At 42.1% G+C, this 22060-nt stretch overlaps 1 protein-coding gene across 2 annotated transcripts in view; it reads left to right on the top strand.

Moving 5' to 3' along the window:
- The window catches only part of CNTNAP5 (contactin associated protein family member 5), an 802816-nt gene that overhangs the window by 758099 nt on the left and 22657 nt on the right, over positions 1-22060 (top strand). For both annotated transcript variants that reach the window (XM_039218226.1, XM_039218225.1), the window contains exon 21: positions 5096-5183. In XM_039218226.1, the coding sequence (XP_039074157.1) occupies positions 5096-5183 (88 nt within the window). The remainder of the gene's footprint in view (positions 1-5095; positions 5184-22060) is intronic.

The raw sequence follows: 22060 nt of genomic DNA, 5'->3' as shown, positions 1-22060 counted from the left end.
CTTCAGATTCTGTGTTTCCCTCTCTCTCTCTGTCCCTCCCCGACTCATGCTCTGTCTGTCTCTCTCTCAGAAATAAATAAACATTTAAAAAATTTTAAGAAAATCATTAGTCATATGGTGGTGCTTTTCCATCTAAACACTTTAATGGTTTTCTTTCTCATCAAAGCCAAAGACCTTGCAGTGGCTTACAGGGGTCTATATGACTGGCATCCACTGCTCCATTCCCATGCTACTTCCCATCTATCAGTATTTTCTCTGACTCCACTCATGTCCCTCAGGGCTCTTAAACTTACTTAAATATGCTTTGCCAGAGCTCTGTGGTCCATATGTCTACATTCTTACTTGTACTTTTACATCTTTCAGGACTCCGCTAGGAAAGCCATTCTTAACAAGGCCGATTTTGATCACCTGATTTGATACAGCAGCCTAGCCCCTCGACTTCCACCCTGCAGTGCTTGAACACGGCCTAACATTCAATATAATTTATTCATCTGATTTTTTGTCCTCTCTCTGTCGCCAAGAGGACAAGGATTTTCCTGTTTTCATGACCATAGAACTCCCACTTTGACAAGCAGTGCCTAACATTTAGCAGGTGCTCGATAAATATTTATAAATGAAGTGAATGCATTCTACAGGGTTTAATGTGGAGGAGATCAAACTGACCCTGTAGAGAAGTGAAGGGAAACCGTAGGATGTTAGTCATGGAAAGGAGCATGGTTAGATTTTCATTTTCAGGGGGCTCACTGTGATCACTGCATGAGAATATACAGTTGGTTATAAGATAGAGACCAAGCAGAAAGAGATGATGAGGGCCTCTATTAGTGCAGCGGGTGGAACCATGGAGTTGAAGATGTGAAAACTAACCTCAGTATCATTGTGTGACCTTTTTGATGTGAGCTATGGGGGAAGTCAGGTTTGATTATTAGGTGTTTTGTTTTTGTTTTTGTTTTTTGATTGAGGAGAAGTTCAGGAATAACTGTAATATGTGGTACAAAAACAATCCCGGAGTGATGATCATTTAATGAGTTTACCTCTAGAATTTACTTTTGAAATGAGGGGGACACATCTTTGGAGAAAGTTTGGTCTGGGGCAAGCTTGGAGGATGAAAGGGATAGGAATGAAGACTTTTTGGGTGAATATTTTGACTGAGACCTGATGGCACATACGAGATGCATTCTGGTGGGCATGTATATATAGGATCCCTTTTTCCTTTCTTCTTTATGTTTCCTGTATTTCTTTCCACAAATGAAAAACACAGACAGGTCACTGGGAGGACAGTGGAAGGTATTTCCTTCTCTTTTCCATCCCTGATTTGTACCAATCAGTTTAACAATCAATGATAAGCACGTGTTGGTTGAGAACATATAGTTCCCAAGACACTAAGGGGGCAGAAAATACTGGAGCCAGAGACGTTTTTTGAACTCTGAATCAGTTTATTGACACAGTAACACAACACACCTGCCCTCCTGACACCCCTACCCCTCTTGCCCTATCTAGGTCTCTTTTTCCTCCCTGCTTAGAACTATCCAGTAAAAACAGGAAAAGGTAGGCTCCTACTGCATCACCAGTCCTGTCCTTAGGTCACGTGGAGCAGGGTGTAGGCATCACTCAGAACATGTTCGAGAGAGAGAGCGGGGGGCATCACTGTACACCACCAACCAGAGGCATCCTTTCCCTAAAATCAGATTCCTCCATGCCCCTCCCAGGCCTAGAGTTGCTATTCCTCCTCTTCTCTTTCTCTCTGATGCTAAGAAGGAGGTCGGGGGGTGGGGGGTGCTGGGCCCAAAACAAGGAGCAAATACTCCTGATGACGACTGGAGAGTTGTAATTTGGCTACTGTCTTTTTAAGGTTTGGGTGCCCACCAAATCTCCTGGCTGTGGAGGTGAGCTTCCATGTTCCTATTTTAAATGCATTCATGACATTGAACAGATGAAGCCAGCTTGCCAAAATACCAGCTCGGCATGCTGTAAAGAAGGAGGTGCCAGGCACTTTTGAACCCCAGCAGTTAGTTCATTCCTTGGAAACATGAAGCTCTCAAGGTCTAGGCATCCCTACAGGGAGACAGGGAGTGTGAATTCCTGTTCCACCACTTGCATTATGTGATGTTAAACTTCAGTCTACTGCTCTATTTAAAAAAAAAAAAAAAAAAGACCCAAGTAGGGAGGGTTCAAATTCAACTGAGCTCAGTTTTTGTCAAGATTATATGAAAGAACATAGCTAAAAGACCAAGCATGAAGCCTGGCATGTAGGATGTACTCAGAAAAGGCTTGCTCCATTTTCTTCTTTTTCCATTTCATTTAAAACTTGACACCACCACTGGGTATCCTCGATTCTGAGATCAACAAGGCTTCCGTAGTTCAGATTACAAAATTTAGACCCCCCACAGTTTTAAAGGACTATAGTGCTCACCCCTTCCCACCTCACCAATTATAATGAAAAACAAAAACAATGCTAAACCATAAAATACACAAAAGGAAGCCTGATGAAATAATGCATTTCCCACTGAATCCCTCAATGACTGGAATAGCCCAGATTATAAATGCTGAAGCCCTAAAAATGAGTATCTGTGGGAGTGCCCCTCTTTTTGACATGTGCACCTTTGTCCTATGAGTTGGCTGAGATTTTCAGACTGGTAACCCAGCACCTGAACCAGTACTGGTGCTCAGTTGCCCACATCCCTTGTCAGAGCTGTAACCCGTCCCCATGTCTCCATCGTCCACCAGTAGCCTCAGGTATCCTTCGAGTCGTCTTACCTTCCTCTACAAACCTTTACACATACTCATCTTTCCCTAAAGACCCCTTTAATTGCCATTTATCTCCTTCTCTCCCTCATTAGTCATCTGGTTTAAGTGCTACAGACCAGGTAAGTTCCCCAAACAGAACAGCAGCAAAGGGAGGACTCATGTACTTGACCAGTGAGCTCTCCCACATGTGACATTTGGGCATAAGCCTGTCAAGGTTCAGGGACAACTTGCATGGGAAGCTGGCCCTGGGGAGTCCAGGGAGGAGGTGAGGGGCAGAAGCTAGGGGAATCTCAGCTCAACCTTCAGTTCTAAGAATCTTTCTACTGTTCTCCACTCAGCTGGAAACTCCACCCATTTGAGGTTCCTCTCCAATCTGGGCAAGAGTACATGGGGGGAGGCCACCTGCTCCTGCTGGAGGGGGCAGTTTTAGAGAATGGAAGAGGCAGGGGAGAGCTCTGATGTAGGGCTTGAGGGCAAGAATTGAATCTGAATCTATGGGCATTAATCAGACTATGGATGGGGACCATGGCAACTGAAACCCTATGTTGTACCAGGCAGTGAGAGGCATCCTGCGGGTGTGACTGACTCTGTCCTCATAGTCCCCAGATAGAAAGGGAATCAATACAGTATGTCTGTTCATTCACTCAGCAAACCTGTGTTAGGCGATACTTTGCCAGTTGCTGTAGTAGGTCCTACAGAAAAACATATATCAATAAGATGTCTGAATTCTCAAAGAGGAAACAGTTTAGGGAGAGAGGGAAGGAGGGAGACCTAGAGGGGGAGAGAAACAGATCATTATAATGCAGCACTTTAAATGCAAAATTAGGGGCGGGGGAAAAAAAGCCACCATGAGATAGAAAAGAGTGTCAACCAATCTAACCAAGACATTAAGGAAAGCTTCCCGGAGGAGGTGGACTCCAGGAGCATGCAGAGCAGTGTTTGGCATACAGTAGGTACTCAAGCATTTGTTGAATGAGTTTTGTAGAAAGCCAGAAATTAAAAATACAGTGGTTGTCGACAAGCTGCTCAAATATTGAGAGAGGCATGGACAGGGAAAGCAAACACCATGCGGAGTGATGAGTGGGCCACATGACAGTGGGGCACTGCTTGGTAACACTGTCTGGGCCTGCCCAAGTTATTGATCTCTAGGACATCATCTCCTCAGTCTGTAAAACGGGTTATAATGCCCATCTCACAGTATTCTAGGAAGGTATGTATTTTGAAAGCTGCTTCAATATGATGTCTCACATATATCACATATCAATAAATAGCAGATATTATTCCAGTCTAATTTCATAAATGAGATAGTAGTAGAACATCTGACCAGGAGCCACAGCCGGTGACTCCTCTCTCAGTGGAAAGCACTGCAGAACCTAGAGGATCCTGGAGGAGGGGTAACCTTGGAGGGACAGTCATGGCCATGGGATCTGGGAGAATCGAGTACCAGCCCTGAGTCAGCTGCTCCTTAAGGGTAGAGTGGGGCTGGGCACACAGCTTGAAGGAGTCTTAGTTTTGTTTTCCTTCCAAATGAAAGTGTAAGATAAAGAGGATCCTTTGTAGGGATAGCATCATGTGAGTGTTAGGCGTAGAGCCTGGGAAAAACTGCAGGTCTGACTGGACCAAAAAGACTGAGAATGGATGCATAATGCTGAGCTGGAATGAGGGGGCAGGGAAGGACACGCAGCTGGCTTAGAAAAGGAGGGTCCTCTGAAAGATTATCTTGCAAATAAAGTCCTGAAAATCCCAGTGGTGACTTTTTCTAGCCCCTATGAAGTGGGGTTATCAGGCGTTCCTGTTGGTGGCAATTATTCAGCGAGCCTCTCCTCCCCGTGGTCCAATTTTCTGTCACCCTGAAAGGTTTGCCGAGCAAGATCCTGCAGTCCACACATGAATGAGACCAAGTCAGAATTATTGTAGCAGAGGAAGCAGTGGTGGCCCTAAAGACCAAGTGGGGAGAAAGGGGGCAAGGGAGAATAGGTGCGTGCTTTGTGCTGTCCATAATGGTAGTCGTGCACAGCGTGTTCCCGAGAAGGCTTCATTTGTTTGCTTGTTTGCGACAAGGAACTCGGTGGGAAAATCTCAGTGGGGAGATAAGTACCTGCCAGAAGCTGTACAGAATTTCCCAGGGAGAAGAAGAGTGTGAAAGTGCTTATTTAACCAAGAGGGAAGAAAAGGGTATTTTCCGTGCATTGTGGGAGAATTAGCAAGACATTTCTCATATCCCCAGGGAGAAAATCCCTAAGAAGGGTCCACTTTGTGCATGTTTCCAAGCTTTTTCCAGATGGGAGGGCTTCCTGCCCCTTATGTGCAGACCTCTACTGATGTACCTTTGTCTTCTGTTTCCCTGCAGGTGGATCAGCACCTGCGACTCAGTTATAACTTTTCCCCAGAAGTGGAATTCAGGGCCATACGGTCACTCACCTTGGGCAAAGTCACAGGTTTGTTTTCTCATCCCTTTCTTTTCCAGTGGGCTTCGTTGAAACAAATGAAGAAATAAATAAGTTCCATCGGGCTGGTTAGTTATTCAAATCTGGAGCCTCTCTCTCTCACATGTAACGTGTAGAACGAAGATCTCTGGGCCAGGAGTTGCTAAGACATATGTAGCAGTCTTAAACGCTGGCATTTATATCTACTTTATAGCTACTAAGGCAAATTAACATAGACATTAAGTATAATAATATTTACTTTATAATTAATGAATTCTCAGTGTTCATCTTTTACTTATATTTTCTTAATTTTTACTCACAGAAATTAAGGATTTGAGCTACCCAATTATCGGACTGGGTATGAGACTAGAAGAGGCTTAGTCTCTTTATTAATTCACCACGAACTGAAGGAGGATTGAAATCTCCTCCTACAATGGTAGATTTTCTTTCTTTTTTTTTTTCTACTGGAAATTCTGTGAATTTTCATCTTCTATACCATGAACATCTTTATGAGGTGCATGTAAGATTGAAATTTTTATGTCTTGATGAGTTGAACCATTTTTCATATTGAAGTGGTGTTTTTAACTTCATGTCTCCTCAAATCTATTTTGTGTATTATTAATATAGCTGATTCATTTTTGCTTTAGTTAGTGTTTTCATGGCCTGTCTCTTCTTGTGTATTTCCTTTCAATTTTATTTTCTTTCTTCCTTTTTCCTTTGTTTTTAATCAAATTCAAGTATGGTGCACATATAGTGTTATATCTCTTTCAGGTGTACAATATAGTGATTCAGCAGTTCTGTACCTTGCTCTGTGCTCATCACAATAAGCATACTCCTAATCTTCCTTTTTCTTTAAGCCTCTGTGATCGGAAGAACACACGGCTGAATTTTGTACTTTATCCAACCTGGCCATCTTTGTGTTATAGATTGGCAAATGTAAGCCTCTCTGTATTTATGTATGGTTGGATTTGTTTCTGCTTCCTTATTTTCTGTTCGTTCAACTTTTAAAGTATTTCAAACAGGAATGCATTTAATGCCGGAAATGAGTTGCTTCCAAAATGGTGGCACCCCTTCCAGTGTTGGTAGATTCTTGTTGCAGCCTTTTGGAATGACTCTTCAGCAGTTCCGAGCGGATTCATGCGGAGCTATTAACTCTGAGGCCATCACTGAGGAGAGGCTGGCATCCAGAGGCCACTGAGGCCCCAGTCCTGCAAGATACCCCACAGGGGCAGGAAAAGGCCTCTGAAAAGTGATGGCGGAAAACGCTTCATGTTACCGTGATTTTGCTTGCCAGTAGAAACAGCTGAAAAGACATAAAAATGACTCCTTTCTCACTGCAGCCTTCCAGAACCATAAACATATTTAATTTCCAGAGCATAATATGTGTCCAGAAACCCAGATGCAGTTCGGTCTGATGTCAATTTCAGTCTCCAAAATGGTAGTCGAATGAGCCCATCAACACTGACCAACTTCTAGATTGAATTTTGTTTGTATGTTTGCTTTCTTATTTCTGTCCTCCCTCCGATAATGATAATTATTTTATGTAGATACTTTTTTTTAATTCACCAATGCAGTCACTATTTGACTTGTTTCTCACTCCTCCAAGTTTTTATGTATTACCAAGTTTGATTTCCTTCTTTCTGAAGTAAATCCTTATGAATTTCTGTTGTAGACGTGTCCCTTGATCTGATAAAGAACTTTATTTCACCTGTTTTCTTGGAAGATAATTTTGCTAGCCATACAAGTCAATAATGAAGGGTATTTCCCCTCTGATATTGAAGGAATTATTTAGGTATGTGTTGGAAGCCTCTCACACTAGCTCCTAAAACCTGTTAGACACATCTGTGCCCAATTCTGCATTCAGCCATGTTACAGTCAGTATGAAATTGGCTAACCTCAGAGTGTTCTTAGAGATCAGAAATACTACATGGTTTCTCTGTTGTTGGGGAGCAAGTTTTAAACCCTCATCAGTATATATCACCAGTCTTCTGTCTTTTGCTGTTACTGTGGAAAAGGTGGCTGTCAGTCTGTCCTGCTTTTGAAAGTGCTCTGACCACCCCAAGCTCCAACACCAACAAGCTCCTTTAAGGTGATCTCTTTTATTTTGGTGTTTTGTAGTTTGATTACCTGGCATCTGATAGTAGATTTCTTTTTAAGTATCTTATTTGATGCATTTGTTTCCTGTTTGTATCTATTTATTAGGTTCTCATGGGTCTAGTTCATAGGTACTATTTACATATATATCTATGGGTTAGTTCTCAAAAATTCTCAGCATGTGAAATCAGACTTCATTCTTATTCTCTCTATTCAATTATTTTAGATCTGAACTAGATAAATCTTCAATTTTCTATCTTCATGTTTCTTACTATACTCATATAATAAGTATTATTTTTTGTCTATCTTGAATTCTGGATAGTGTGTTGGATTTTATCTTTAAATTCACTAATTCTTTCTTCATCTCTCCCTAATAAACCCATTCAATGAGACATTTTTCACCAATTATGTTTTATTTTTAAAAGTAATGTTTTGTTCCTTTTCAAACATACCTGTTTAATTAGTCTGTTGTTCTCACTCTTTTTTTGTTTCTATATTTTTATGTCTTTTTTATTATGTTAATAGCTATAGAGCATAGCTCTGTTCAATGGCCTACTCCCCCCCACCTGATAATCCCAATATCTGAAGTATGTAGGGGTCTAAATCTGTCATTGTTTTTCTATTTTTGTATGATTCCTTATTTGTGTGTGTGTGTGTGTGTGTGTGTGTGTGTGTGCATGCACATATTTTGTTGAAATTAATTTGTAGGAACCTTGATCAAAAATTGGGAAGCTTTCCTACAGGCAAGATTTGTATTTTCTTCTGCTAGCTACCAGAAGGTGCCGCCAATTTAGGATTATTTCAAGTTCTTGCCTTCTTCTCCCCCACCCCAAAAAAAGAGAGTGACTATAAATTTGAGCTGCAGGCTTGAATTAGAGCAAGCCTTTGACTGAAGTCTCGGCAGAAATGTCATTCCTGTTAATATCATAATAGGTCACACTACCGTTACTTTGGTTACTTATTTTTCAATTGAGAGCTACATCAGAAGTGGGCAGGTTTTATGTTTAGTCCTTTTGCTGTTAGGTGATGTTCTTTCTAGTCTCCTTGTCACTAAACCTTCATGTGAGGGTCTGAGGTTCAACATCTTCACGTGGCAAAGACTCACGGCTTAGATTTCTGTTCTTCTCTGGAATGGTGCAGCCATTTTCCCATGGTACAACCCAGATGTTGGTGTATAGCTCACCACCTCAGATTTTTCCTCCTATTCCCCCCAAAACGTCCTCCCAAAACTTACCATTCTTCTTTATTCCCCAAGCTCAGTGAGATAGCAAAAGTATGTGCGTTGCTGTTAATGAAGAATTACTTTTTATTATATCTAGTCTGTTACATGTTCTATGCTACAGAAATGTATCTTGAGTCCTATAATTCTCACTGCAACCAACCCAGAAGAATCTTGGGAGGAAAGATAATTAGAGCTGCATGATGACAAAGCTCAGTTGTTTTTCCTAGTGCCTGCTTTGTGCAGTGGAAGCTCTAGAAACAACCATTGCCTCTAGAAGCATTGCCTCATTAATCTTGTCAAGATGTAGGACATCCCTGTGGTCTTCCTATCTTTTGAATTAAACCTGTAATACATAATACTGAAATGGTAAAACTTTAAATAAGGGTAGTAAATCATTGAAGGATACCTTGTCATTTCATTTTGGATACTTTCTGAGGAAAGATTGGAAAGAGCTTGGATAAGGTTGAAGAATTATACTCAGTAAGATTCCTCTGTTGTGCTAAGGGTTGGAGACCCCTGCCTGCTGGCCTCCCTCCCCATCCAAACTGCTATCACAGACAAGATTCCAGTTAACCGAAATGCTTCTGGTCTAGAAGAGATCTCTAGCTGGTAGTGAGGGAGAGGATGTGAGCATAAGCTTCATCATTAAGGAAGGACACTAATTGTGGGAACTCTTTGGCATTAAGCCTAATGCATCAGAACGAGTGTGGTGTATGGATAGAGGATATGGTTAGGGATGGTGTGGAAATGGGTGAGTGGCCTTGATGGCAAATGTAACCCTATCCCACAGTTTTAGAAGAGCTTGGCACTCTTGGATATTTTCAACTCTAAAGCAAGGATGTGCAAGCCTTTTCAGAGCAGATGCCCAGGGCAAGCAAGGTAATAAATCTATTGCCTCAGTTTTCTTCAGAGCCTCTAATAGCATTCCATTGTGATACAAGAACAATTTTTTTTTCATTCTCTTTCTGTATGAGGAAGGGCCGATCGACCATTCTAGAGGATAGTGATTTAGTACCAATCAGGGTGCTCTGCGGTACGTGCTATATTTATACCATGATGAGTAAAACACTTTCTTTCCTGAGAATTCCTGTGATGCAGGAACTAGTCCATGAAAATAACAGATATAATCGTTGACATTAAAACTTGCATCGCAGCTGCTCACTTGCAGGAAGTCAGGGGGTGTTCCTTGATATATTCTTTGATTTACTGACACTGTTAAGCTGTGAAGGGAGACTTTTTTTTTTTTTTTTTTTTAGCTTGGGTCTATTGCATCCATAGGTTTAAGAGAAATTAACATTAAAAAGGGAAAAAAGTGTGTGTGTTTAAGCACATCATCCTTTTAGACAATATCTCTTTCTGGAAAATAACTTCATTCTTTAGAAATAAAGAAATGTGTTCTTTAGGTTCAAATAGTGTGACTTATCTGTGTACTTCTAAGTCTGTCTCTATCTTGGCCTGGGCAAGAGAACGTGGACATTCAGATAGATCTTTACATTTCTTGGGGTGCCCGAGTGGCTCAGTCCGTTGATCTTCGACTTTAGCTCAGGTCATGATCTTGCAGTTCGTGGGCTCAAGCCCCACATCGGGCTCTGTGCTGACAGCTCAGAGCCTGGAGCTTGCTTCGGATTCTGCGTCTCCCTCTCTCTGTCCCTCCCCTGCTTGCTCTATGTCCCTCAAAAATAAATAAACATTAAGAATTTTAAAAAAATCTTTACACTTCTAAGAGAAACTGCCTATTTTAGTTTTGGTTTTGTTTTAATTAATTTTTTTTGGTCCAGGTTTCCTCTAATTTACTGTACCAGAATATATCATTAAATTTGATTGTAACATTAAAAAAAAACTATTTTGGGTGGAACTCATAATTAAAGAACCATAATTATTATTATCTCCCTCTTAAAAGAACCTTATTTATTTTATTGTATTGTATTGTATTGTATTTATTTATTTTGAGAGAAAGAGTGAGCATGGACTAGGGGCAGAGGGAGAGAGAGAGAGCGAGCGAGCGAGAGAGTATCTTAAGCTGGTTCCGTGCTCAGTGCAGAGCTTGATGCAAGGCTCAATCCCACAACCCTGAGATCATGACTTGAGCCAAAATCCAAAGTCAAATGCTTAACTGACTGAGCCACCCAGGCACCCCCTGAGAAGAGTCTTCTTCACTGTCTGCAGTTCCTCATCAATAAAATGAGGATGATACTTGATTCATTTAATTCATAGAACTCTGTAGAGATTACATGAGACCCTATATACAAAGTATTTGGTATTTAGTGCACACTCAATAAATGTTAGTTTAAGAAGTTTAAAATTGTGGGAGCATAAAGTACTGATGTTTTGTTGTTTTACGACTCCAGAAAGGCGACTATAAAGGTAACCTCCGAAAGAGACACAAACATGTTCTAAGTGAGTAGTTCTGAACCCAGGTGTTTGCTGAAGTCATGAGTGTGACTCAGCATCAGTTAGGGCTGCTCGAGGGCACACTGAGCTCACACCAGGTTAAGCCAGTGACAATGGAGAATATAATAGTTGGCAAGAATGAAGGGTTCAGAGTGTAGGCTTTGCTTCAGGCACAGCTGGGTTCAGAAGCTCAGATGCGACCGTGATTGAGTCTTTGTTTCCCTGTTTCTTGCTCCACTTTTGACTCTGCTTACATTTCTATGGGGCTCCCTTCTCAGGCGTAATTTCAAGAGTAACAAAGGTGGAGTCAGCAGCCCTGTGCTCAAATACTACCATTTCAGCCACTCTGGTAGAAAGGAAGCCTTTGATTTCTAAAATTTCCAAAGAAAGTCCTGGATTGACTCTCAAAAGACCAATCTGTGTCAGGTGGCGGTCCCAGATGACTACAATATCCAAGTCACTGGAATATACTGAGCGGCCGTTCCTGAATTCAAAGTGCCCAGTGATGGCCCTAGAGGGGGTGAAGGGGTCAAGTCAGTATTAACCACATGTGCAGAGAATAGGGAAATGTTATTTTCTCAAAAGGAAGCCGAGGTGTTCCTCCCAGAAAGTGAGATGGAACGTGAGGAGGGAAAATCAACAATAATCGAATAATGCCACTGCCTTTTCCATACTTGCATTCAGGAGAGAGGAGACGCAGTTACAGAGGGAAGGGTCAAAGCTGCACGTCATTTGGGGAACTGCATGGTGCTTGTGGGCATTGATGGTCCCAATGTGTCACGACAGAAAAGATACTAGTTGAGAGACGCTCTTTTGCGAAATGCATGTTACCAGGAGGCTGGGTGGCTCGGTTGGTTCAGTGTCCACTTCGGCTCAGGTCATGATCTCGCAGGTTGTGACTTTGAGGCCTGCGTTGGGCTCTCTACTGTCAGCCCAGAGCCTGCTATGGATCCTTTGTCCCCATCTTTCTTTGCCCCTCCCCTCTCATTCTCTCTCCTCTCTCAAGTAAGTAAATAAATAAAAGCGTTTACAAAAGAAATGCACTTTGCCTTCCTTGGGACAAGTTTATAGCTTCCTAAGAGACTCCTTTGAGGAAGTCTTCACTTTGAAGAAAGTATTCATCTCATTCATTCATTCATTCTGAAAGCATCGGTTTCTTAAGTGTTTGCTTAGTTTCTGCTCATTCCTAGTTCTTCAGTAAATAAAAAGATCGTTAAACCACAATCCTTTTCTGACTTAACTTCTGGTAATGTGTGTTAATTGTCTCTTACTGGATCCAGAAATTTCTTTAAGTGATAGTGTTTCTCTGAGTCATAAAATATTTCAGATTTGTTAACTGATCTGATCTCCTCATGAGATGACCAGTGTGCTTTCAAGCATCCTGAAATATCAGAGGGCAGTGATCATGCCAAGTTCTTAAATTCGCACACCTTATCCTTTGTGTTTTGAAGAGAGCCCACATTGAATTGCAACTCGGCTCTACAGGACTTGCTACTGTTTCTTTTAAAAACAATGGACGGCCTTTGTTCCCCACAGAGAATTTCTGCAGATGATTTAGTTTCACCCCTTGCACAAGGAATGTGTGTTATCCTTGGATTTAAAATGCAGTTTTATTTTGTGTTTGAGATGAATCCATGAGAGGGACCCAGCATACTCTGTGCTGCTCTGCAGAAATCATGTCTCTTTTTTGTAAGAGCAAAAATTCTCTTTGGACAGCTTGCCCCTTAGTTACTCATTCAACACAATCGCTTGCTCTGTCTAAACTAGTAGGTAATAAATTAATGAAGGGAAGGTATTTAAGATATGTTGTTTCCGAACATAGACTATCCTAGCTGGGAAAAGCTGTTTCTAATCTATTTGAAAGAGGGGTGGCCCTTCCAAAGAAGTATCAAACTTCGTACATCTTTGCCTAGCTGTGTTAGCAAAGGATGTTTCATGGGGTCTACTGGAATCCCCTGACATGACTGTTATTGATACAAGTTCAAACAATTTGTGTCATACAAAACAGTGTTATTTTGGATCATGCAGTTTATGAGGCCATGTAGATTCCCCAATCAAATTAACAGACAGACAAACTGTCCCTGTTATAAAGATTCTTCTTACATTCAAATTCTTCCCCTTGCAGAGGAAAGTCGTCAGGGTGATCTTGGTTTTATTAAAGTTTTTCAAGTGTTTGGGGTATCTCTTTTAGGCTGTGCTGTAGCAGGATTCTCACACAGAGAGACGTGACACCGAGGCTTTTCTTTCCAGGAAGCAACTTTATTCCAACCAGCATCACTCAGTTGGGTTCGTATCCAAAGCACTGAGCCCTGAACACCACGTGGCATAGTTTTATGTATATATTTTTACTTCTTTGTCCCCCATATATGATAACACAAACATGCAGTCTGATTAAGTGGTCTCATGTTGCAAGGTCGTGAGGGAGGTTGTCACATACATGAATAGCAAGGTTGCCTTGAGATGTTCTTTCTTTCCTTTTCTTAGAGAGGGGACCCTACCACCATGGTAAATACTAGATTTTCCTCACTAATCAAATAATAATAACATTTGTATAATACTTACAGCATATTGATATTAACAAACTTAAAGTTTGTATTATTATTTAATAATATACTTCTCTGTGGTCAATCTACAGTCTTATGTTAACTAACTTTTTTCTCACAACAGCTCAGCAATTTTTATTGCTGTTTACCAGATGAGACTAAGTTACAGAGGTTAAGTGATTTGCCAAATATCACAAAATTAACCAGTGGTAAACCTGGTATTTAAAGTGAGACCTTGTGAGTCCGAATTTCACATTCCCAATTGGTCATATTTTGGGTTTCAAGGAATCACATGAGATATTCCATACAGTGTCTATTTTTTTTTTTTTTTCTGTTAAGGACTCTTGAATTAAAGCCTCACAACTTTAGCTGTAGTGGCCTTAAAAGCAGAATGTTGGGCCAGGTTTTAATCATGGAAGCAGAGGAGCATATTTATTATAAGTTGGGCTTTGGAATCAGCCCTGGGTCCCAGCATAATTCCAGCGCCGACTAACCAACCTGTACCAATTACTGAGCTTTCTGAGCTTTACTTTTCTCAGTTAGAGATAGGCATATATTATTACTATACTGCCTATTACTATTTGAAAGATTGGATTATGATGAAGATAAAGTGACTAGCATGATGTCTGACATAGAAAAAAAGCTCAATAAATGTTTGCAATAATAGTAGTAAGGACGACGACGACAATGATGATGATATAAGAAGCCGTGTTATCCAAACTGACACCTTTTCTTTTCAAAAATTACTCTAGACTCTAATATCTTCCAGACATAAAAGAGGTCTTACAAGGAAGGAGGGAAGTGGCTGTCCACTTCTTGTATAACAAGGCTTGCATTTCAGTTTTCCTTCCTGCGGGGGAGGGAAATCAATGAATACAGTATTATATAACCTTGACTCTATCCGATAAATGGTAAATAGCCAATTCTTAGTTTCTGATGAATTCATCTTAAAAGAATTAAGAGTTAAACCCAGCCAAACCTACTCGGTAGTTGGGCCAAGTTGATGGATCAACTAAGCTTAAAAGTTTGGGATTTGGTCTGTTCGTTAAAAATGTTGACCACCATCTCCAACCCTCTCCCATTCACAGTATGGGGGAATCATGCAGTTCCCAGGACAGGACTCCATGATTTTACTTCCTTGCTACTATATCTGGAGGCACATATTAGGTGTTCCTTGTAGGAAAAACAATGGATAATATATAAATATTTGAGTTGCAAGAAATGGAAGGTCACTCTGCTCCACATTAATGGGCTCAGTGCCATACAGCTCAGTTTGCTGTAGCTTGATCTTGGATGAGGATCTCCAGGCTCCCTGGACACTCTCTTTTTTCCTTTAAGTGGTGCCTGGCAGTGAGATGGACATTTGATAGGCTTGGAATCAGACAGTATGGGGCTTAAATCCTGTAACAGTCAAGTATTAGCTGTGTCACTACTAACTTCACCGAGTCTGAGCCCGGTTTCCTCATCTGTAAAGTAGTAGTAATGCTTGCTGTATTGACGTGTGATGAAGATAAGATGTGATGTGTGTAAAGTGTCCAGCACATGATGCTATTTGAAAACAGCAGCTATTGTTAATAAGATCATACAGCCATCCTGCCTATTGATTTTTCTGCAGCTGGTATCGCTTTTCCTTGCCAATGGCACCGCTATCGATTTGTTTACTCTTGGCCTGGGGGATCTGGGACAATGTTATAAATGTTGGTGTTGACAGGGTAATGGAGTGAAGAGGATCCAAGCCGAGTAATGGACTCTGCAGCAGCTCCTCAGCTACCTCTCGTAAGCCCACTGGGAACGGAAACACCTATCTGGTCAGAAGCTGAAAAGGGACGTGAACAGATACACTTTAGAATTCTAGATGTTGTCCCACAGAGAGAAGAGGAAGTCGGGCCAAGAGGAGGGTCATGTGGCCCCGAGTTACTCATTTAATCTCTTGGGGTTTTATTTTTGGAAGATGCCATTGATGATAATAAGTTGGGTGTTAAAACAGGTTAAAAATGTCATGAAGTTCATTTACACTTAGGAGTAATTATGGGTGATCCACTTCTATGAGAGATTTGATCTGAATCCATGCATTTTTCCATTTCACTTCCACAAGGATTATTCCCAAGTGATCAGTGTCAGGACTTGAGGCCAGCAACTAATAAGCTAGTGTTCTCTATCATAGGTTTGAGGAAGAGTCATATTCCCTGCCTTCCAGGGGGAAGGATGAATAAGTAAATTTTCCACTAAAAAAGTTCTTAAGTTGATCCCCTTAAAATGAATCACGGCCTGTTCAGATCTCTCCAAGACTTGGATATGTGCTTTAGCTTTTGTATCTATTTCCTTGCCTTTTCCAAAATACTAATATAGAATATAAGCTTTGCCTAGGCCATTCTGCTCTTAAAATATTAATGTTAGATAAGTGTTTAGAATTCTAAAGATTGCTCCCTAGCATTATTCCTGGGTAATTAATTCAATGCACAGCTTTTGAGCACTTTATCTGTCCCAGGCAAGATTTTAAGTGAAACTAAGACTATTTTAAAGAGGGACAGCCTTGGGACCATGGCTCCTAAAATGATCAAACACAAATCTGTGTAGGTAAGACAGTTATTTGATGATTACAATATGAGTAATTTTGATAAGTGTTTCTAGGATTGTCCAAGGAGGGACCATTTCCGGTTAACATGATTCAGAGCAGTGTCATGGAAGAGATCAGGCCGACTCTACTCTTGAAGCAGAAGTGGGCTCAACAGATGGAATGCACTCCAGGAAGGAGCGGCATAAGACCAAATAAGATGGTAGAAAGAAGACAAAGATTGTGTGCTGGCAACGGGAAATAGGACATCTTTGTATGCTCTCCTTTGTGCCCAGGGAATAGAGAAAATGAGGCAAACAAGAAGGTTCAGTGGGGAGCATATTACAGAGGACCTCCTGTGGGCAATGCTAAGGAGTCCAGACCTCATTATATAAGTGGCAAAACTGAGGGAAGCTCTAGTGATCAGAGTGGCTGGTGTGACTCTGTCTCATGGGCAACAGGTAGGATGGAGGAGAGCAAGGCAGGTGTGGAGGTGATGCTAATATCCATCTGTCAAGCAGGAAAGGACAAGAGTCTGGACCAGGGAATAGCAATAAGCCTGGAGGGGCACGTGCAGGTGATGTTTATGAAGGAGGAATTGGGGCATTTGGGTAATTCCCTGGGTGGGTGGGTAGCGGTATAAGGCAGACTGGAAAGGAGCATGAGAGAATAGGAACAGAGTTGTAGCATTGCTCAGTCACTGCAGAGGGAAATCAGTCCGTTCTGGTCAGGCCTGAGCTCAGGCTTACTAACCTGAGGCACCCTTCACACAGAATAGAAACTGATCTATCACATGCTTCCTTTCAGCTGGAGCTCCAGGCCCACTCAACTGCCCCTGAATTTATGAAATCCCTATCATTGAGGGCAGGGCGAAGAGCCTCAGAACAGATTATGCTGGAAAAGTGCAACCTGGCCCCTTCACATTGTGGCAAGACCCACATCCGTCCACTTCTGCATGAGGCATCTCTCCCCATCCTGAGTTAGCTCATCGTTCCGAGGCTGGTATTTCTTATCTGTGTGTGTACCGTTTCCCCAGGGATGCCTGAGGTCTTTGAAAGCAGGGACTTTTGCTATCCACATTCTTATCATACCCGTGTCACAGCACACGCCTTTGTGCTCTGTCCACCCTCCATATGTATTTCACAGTACAGTTCTTTTGATTAGCATATTGCAGATAGAGTGTGTGTTTTCAAGGCAGGAGAAAAGTGCCCATGTTCGTATTCCTGATTTTATAACCTGTGCTGGGGTGAACAACCAGTCTGGTCTGTGGGAGGCTGGGGGGATTGCCGGGGCCATGGGATTATCAGTGCTAAAACTGAGAGGATCCTGGAAAACCCTGGGCAATCAACCACTCTGAGCCATGCTCAGTTGAGGGGTTTTGAATAGTTTGGTGGATCTCGACTCCAGGGTTTGGATGCTGGATGAGCTATCAGGGCTCCTGTCGTTTACAGTCCCAACCAAGCCCAGGGGTCACTGGCCCAGCAGCTGTATTCTAGGCTGACCCAGGTGAGGCTGGAGAAGAAGTGAGTGCAGAGAGGCCAGGAGAAGGTGTGAGGTTGCTTCTGCCCTTGAAAGTCAGGGGACTCAGTGAGGACATAAAAGTGCACATGGGCAGTAATTGTACAACGATTAATATCTAACTCATGGAAATTGGAGCCTGAGGGCATTAGGAGCCCAGAGAAAGGAGGAATCCAAAGTAAACCATCTGTAGCCAGGATACTGTTACCCTCCTGATCCTGGGTGGAGAGTGAGGCCCTTGTGTATGAACCTACCATTTCTAGTGAGGCCAAGCAGTGGGGTCTTTCCATTAGAGGCACCTGCAAACGCATAGGTGTCAAGTGCACAGTGTGAGGTGCTCTTAGTCTCTGAATGGGAAAGCTTGTGTGCATCCTACATTCCAGCAGGGGCTCATATTATCTTGGGGCCTGTGGATGTTATTTTCCCATGTAGTAGAAAGTAGGGAACTTGGTTATTGATAGCGTGGTGCTCCTGGGTCTGAGTGGAATTTTTTTTTAATGTTTACTTATTTTTTTTGAGAGAGAGATATAGAGTGGGCTGGGGAGGAGTAGAGAGAGAGGGAGACACAGAATCCAAAGCAGGCTCCAGACTCCAGACTCTGAGCTGTCAGCACAGAGACCAACATGGGGCTCAAACCCACGAACGGCCAGATCATGATCTAAGCCTAAGTCGGACGCTCAACCAACTGAGCCACCCAGGTGCCCTGGAATGGAATTTTTTATACATGAGAAGTTTAGTTCTTGCAGACTAATACGGGGTTTCAAAATGGAGTTTTTTTCTTATCACCCTGAGTATCCTGCTTGCTCTCTCTCTCTCTCTCTCTGTGTGAGTGTGTGTGTGTGTGTGTGGTGCTTATCACTGCATAGTTACTTCGTCTCAAGTTTTCTCTCTGTTATATCATTTGATCCCCTTCATCACTAATAGAGGATGTCCTCAGAGTTTAATGATCCCGACCTTTCTGCCCATATTTGAGAAGGGGATGGTGAGCATGTGTTGACAGGGAACCACACTGAAGGATATAACTGGGCATTTAGTCAGAGAAACTGCAGTTGTGTCTTCAGGTCACTCTTCCTGGGACAGTCGTATATCCCAGGCAAGACTTCCCCAGTCTCCTGCCTGGAAGGAGGGAGGCTCTGAACGTCATGATGGCAAAGAACGCTGGTGGGGCTCCTTATCCCTGGGGCAAGGCCTTGTGCTTCCTTCATTTTCCATGTGACCTCATTGGTAGACATTCCCCTTACCTACCTGTCAGAATCCCACAGGATCATAGCCCTTACTTTTCTCCAAGAAGTATGGACAGTTCAAGTTCTAAAGTACACCGCATGGGGCTATTTTCTCTTTCTCTAGGATTTCTGCCTTTCTAAGGGGACTGCCACAGAGTCAGCTGAAAGAGAGGAAAAGGCTTTGGGACGCCAAATGTTCCAAATTTAGAACCCATTCCTATCAGTCAGGGTTCGGCCACTAAGCCTAACTGTGGGAGATGCTCTATGGAGACTTCTGGCATAGAGTGGGCTTCCAGAAGCATGGAGGCTGGGCACAAGCTCTGCAGTCGGCCGGGCAGCCCCTGGGAAGCACAAGCTGGAACTCTCAGGCACTGGCTGTGCACAGTGAGGTTTCTTCTTCTGCTTTAAGAGCCACCTTGCTCTTAAACTCTTGCAATGGATTGAATCAGACCCACCCACGCAGATTATCTAAGATAACCAGTCAACCGATCATGGGTTTCATTCGCAGCTAGGAAATACCTTCACAGCCACATCTGCATTAGTGTTCTCAGAAGAGCAGATTGTGGCCTGGCCGAGTTAACATATCGACAGACCAAGGTAGCACCCTCTCTTTATTTGTATTTTTAAATCAAAATGAAATTCTCTCCGGGCACCTGGGTGGCTCAGTGGGTTAAGTGTCCGACTCTGGCTCCAGTCGGCATCCTGATGTTTATGAGTTCCAGTGCCACATCGAGCTCTGTGCTGACAGCTCAGAGCCTGGGGTCTGCTTCGGATTCTGTGTCCCCCTCTGTCTCTGTGCCTTCCCCTCTTGCAATGTCTCTGTCTCTCAAAAATGAATAAACAGTAAAACAAATTTTTCTTAGGGGCACCTGGGTGGCTCAGTCAGTTGAATGTCCGACTTCAGCTCAGGTTATGATCTCACTGTGTTCAAGCCCTGCTTCAGGCTCTGTGCTGGCAGCTCAGAGCCTGGAGCCTGCTTCGGATTCTGTGTCTCTCTCTCTGTCCCTCCCCCACTCATGCTCTGTCTCTGTCTGTTTCTCAATAATAAATAAATGTTAAAAGAAATTTTAAAAATTTTAAATAAAAAAATTCTCATAACATAAAATTAGCCATTTTAAAGGGTACAATTCAGTAATATTTAGTATATTCTCCATGTTGTGCAATTATTACTGACAGTTTCCAAACATCACCATAAGGTGGACCCTGAACCAATTAGTCAGTTCCCAGTGCCCCTTCCCCCCTGCTCTAGGCAAACACTAATCTGCTTTCTGTGTGTATCGATTTACCTATTCAGGCTATTTCACATAATGGAATCATACAATTTATGACCGTTGGTGTCTTGTTTTGTTTGTTTTCACGCGGCATAGTTTTTGAGGCTCAGCGGGACTGTAGCATGAATAAGTACTTTATTCCTTTTCATGAATAAATAGTATTCCATTGTACGGATAGACCTGTTTTGTCTGTCTCTTTATCTGCTGGTGGATGTTCGAGCCATTTTCACATTTTGGCCGCTGCAAATAGTGATGCTGGGAACATGCGTGTACATGTATTTATCGAATACCTGTTTTCAGTTTTCTTAGATATTTAGGAGTGGACTTGCTGTGTTTGGAAAGCCAGCATACCCAAGAGTTAGCCATACTCAAGGGTTAGCCATACCCAAGGGTTAGCCATACCCAAGGGTTAGCCACACCCAAGGGTTAGGCATACCCAAGGGTTAGGCAAAAATTGAGGCAATCTGAATGTAACCTATCTTCCCACGCCCCCACTCCTTCTCTGTCAATACAACGAGAACTTTCAAAGGGACTCCTGCAATTTGACCATAGAGAGGAACCAACAAAGGAAAAAGTGAAAATTTTGATATGGGACAAAGTCAAATTTAAAAACAAAAATGATTTGCCTCTGATTTTAAAGTCTTAAATAACCCTGAAAAGAGAAATCTGTGTCCAAATTCTATATTAGATTCAGGATTAGCCTAAAAATGTATATTTTTTAATTAAAAAAATTAAGAGGACTCCTGTTTCCTCATTTGAAGACCCTACCTGTGTTTCTTCTGGGGCAGCAAGCATACTACCATGTCTTTTCCTCCTAAGCCTCAAATATCACATAATTAGAGTAAGAGCATATATCTTTCCTTGGGCTCTGCTGCTGAAACCTCTAGAATTCTACGAGTCACATCTAGGTGATTAGCAATTGCAGTGTGCATTTTAACATTTCAGTAACATTGAAAAGCACTGAATTCAGATTATTAGCTCTTGTCCCTGGGCAGCTCATGGACAGATACCTTCCATGGTCATGAGATCTCTTTCTATGGATGGCTTCCAGAGACTCGGCAGGGTGGATGTATCTTACTTTTTTATCATAGTGGTCCCAAATAGTATTTCCAGGTCTGTACCTCTCATTCAGGAGTGAGCTGTTTATTAATCATTAGTGAGGGACTTAATCCAAGTAGCGGTGTACAGTGAAGCTTGGTCAGATTGTACAAGATGAGAACACGAGCTTTGACATCTGACAGACCCATCCTGAAGCTTGGCTCCCACTTGGCTCAAACACTGGTTACCTGAGACCCTCGAAAGTTCCTTATTTTATCCAGACCTCAGGCTTCCTATCTGTAAAGCAGGACTAATCATTACTATCAGAATTGCTTTGATGACTAAGTAATTGTGTGAGTAAGAGTATGTGTGCACAATGTATTTGTATCCACAGTGCTTAGCACACAGTGACTACATGATATTTCGATGCTAAATGGAGGCACCATTACAGATGGGGAATCTGAAAATGGAAATACTACGAAGAATTCCTGTAAAATCCATGCTGGCAAGAAAGCTCCGCAGATGGGAATCCCCATGCCTCGTAGCTCTCTCTTTTACTTTACTCTCTGGCTCACGTGTCCCCTCATCAAGGTCTAGTTCTACATTGCCAAGAACAAAGGTAGTGAGGATGGAATGAGATATAGGCAGGTTCGGATCCTGAAAAGTCTGGACTGTTTGTTTGATTTTCTATAACGTGATAGGAAGCCAGAGATAGTTTTAATCAGGAAAGAGATAAAATTCTTAAATACACCATTATGTCTTCTTTATCTAGAGAGCTCTTTTCTAAGCTAAGTATTCTATTTGTTATCATAGTGCGAGGTATTTTTGCAGTCACAGACTCAGGTGCCCCTTATATGATATGGCTGGTGTTTATTGATCAAATTAAAATGCAAATGCTCTTATCTGTTACTGCTAATGCCAATAATTCCTGGGATAAAAATGGCAGCAGGTACCTTTCTAGTATCATTATTTCACACAAGGCTTTTTCCATTTGCTCAGCATATGCATTTTGCTTTTATCAAAGTATTTGAGTGG

Source organism: Hyaena hyaena, unplaced genomic scaffold, assembly GCF_003009895.1.
Source record: "Hyaena hyaena isolate Hyena2069 unplaced genomic scaffold, ASM300989v1 scaffold_747, whole genome shotgun sequence".
In the NCBI taxonomy this organism is placed as follows: domain Eukaryota; kingdom Metazoa; phylum Chordata; class Mammalia; order Carnivora; family Hyaenidae; genus Hyaena; species Hyaena hyaena.
Note: the sequence above shows the minus strand (reverse complement) of the source record. Positions and strands in the feature narration are given on the sequence as shown.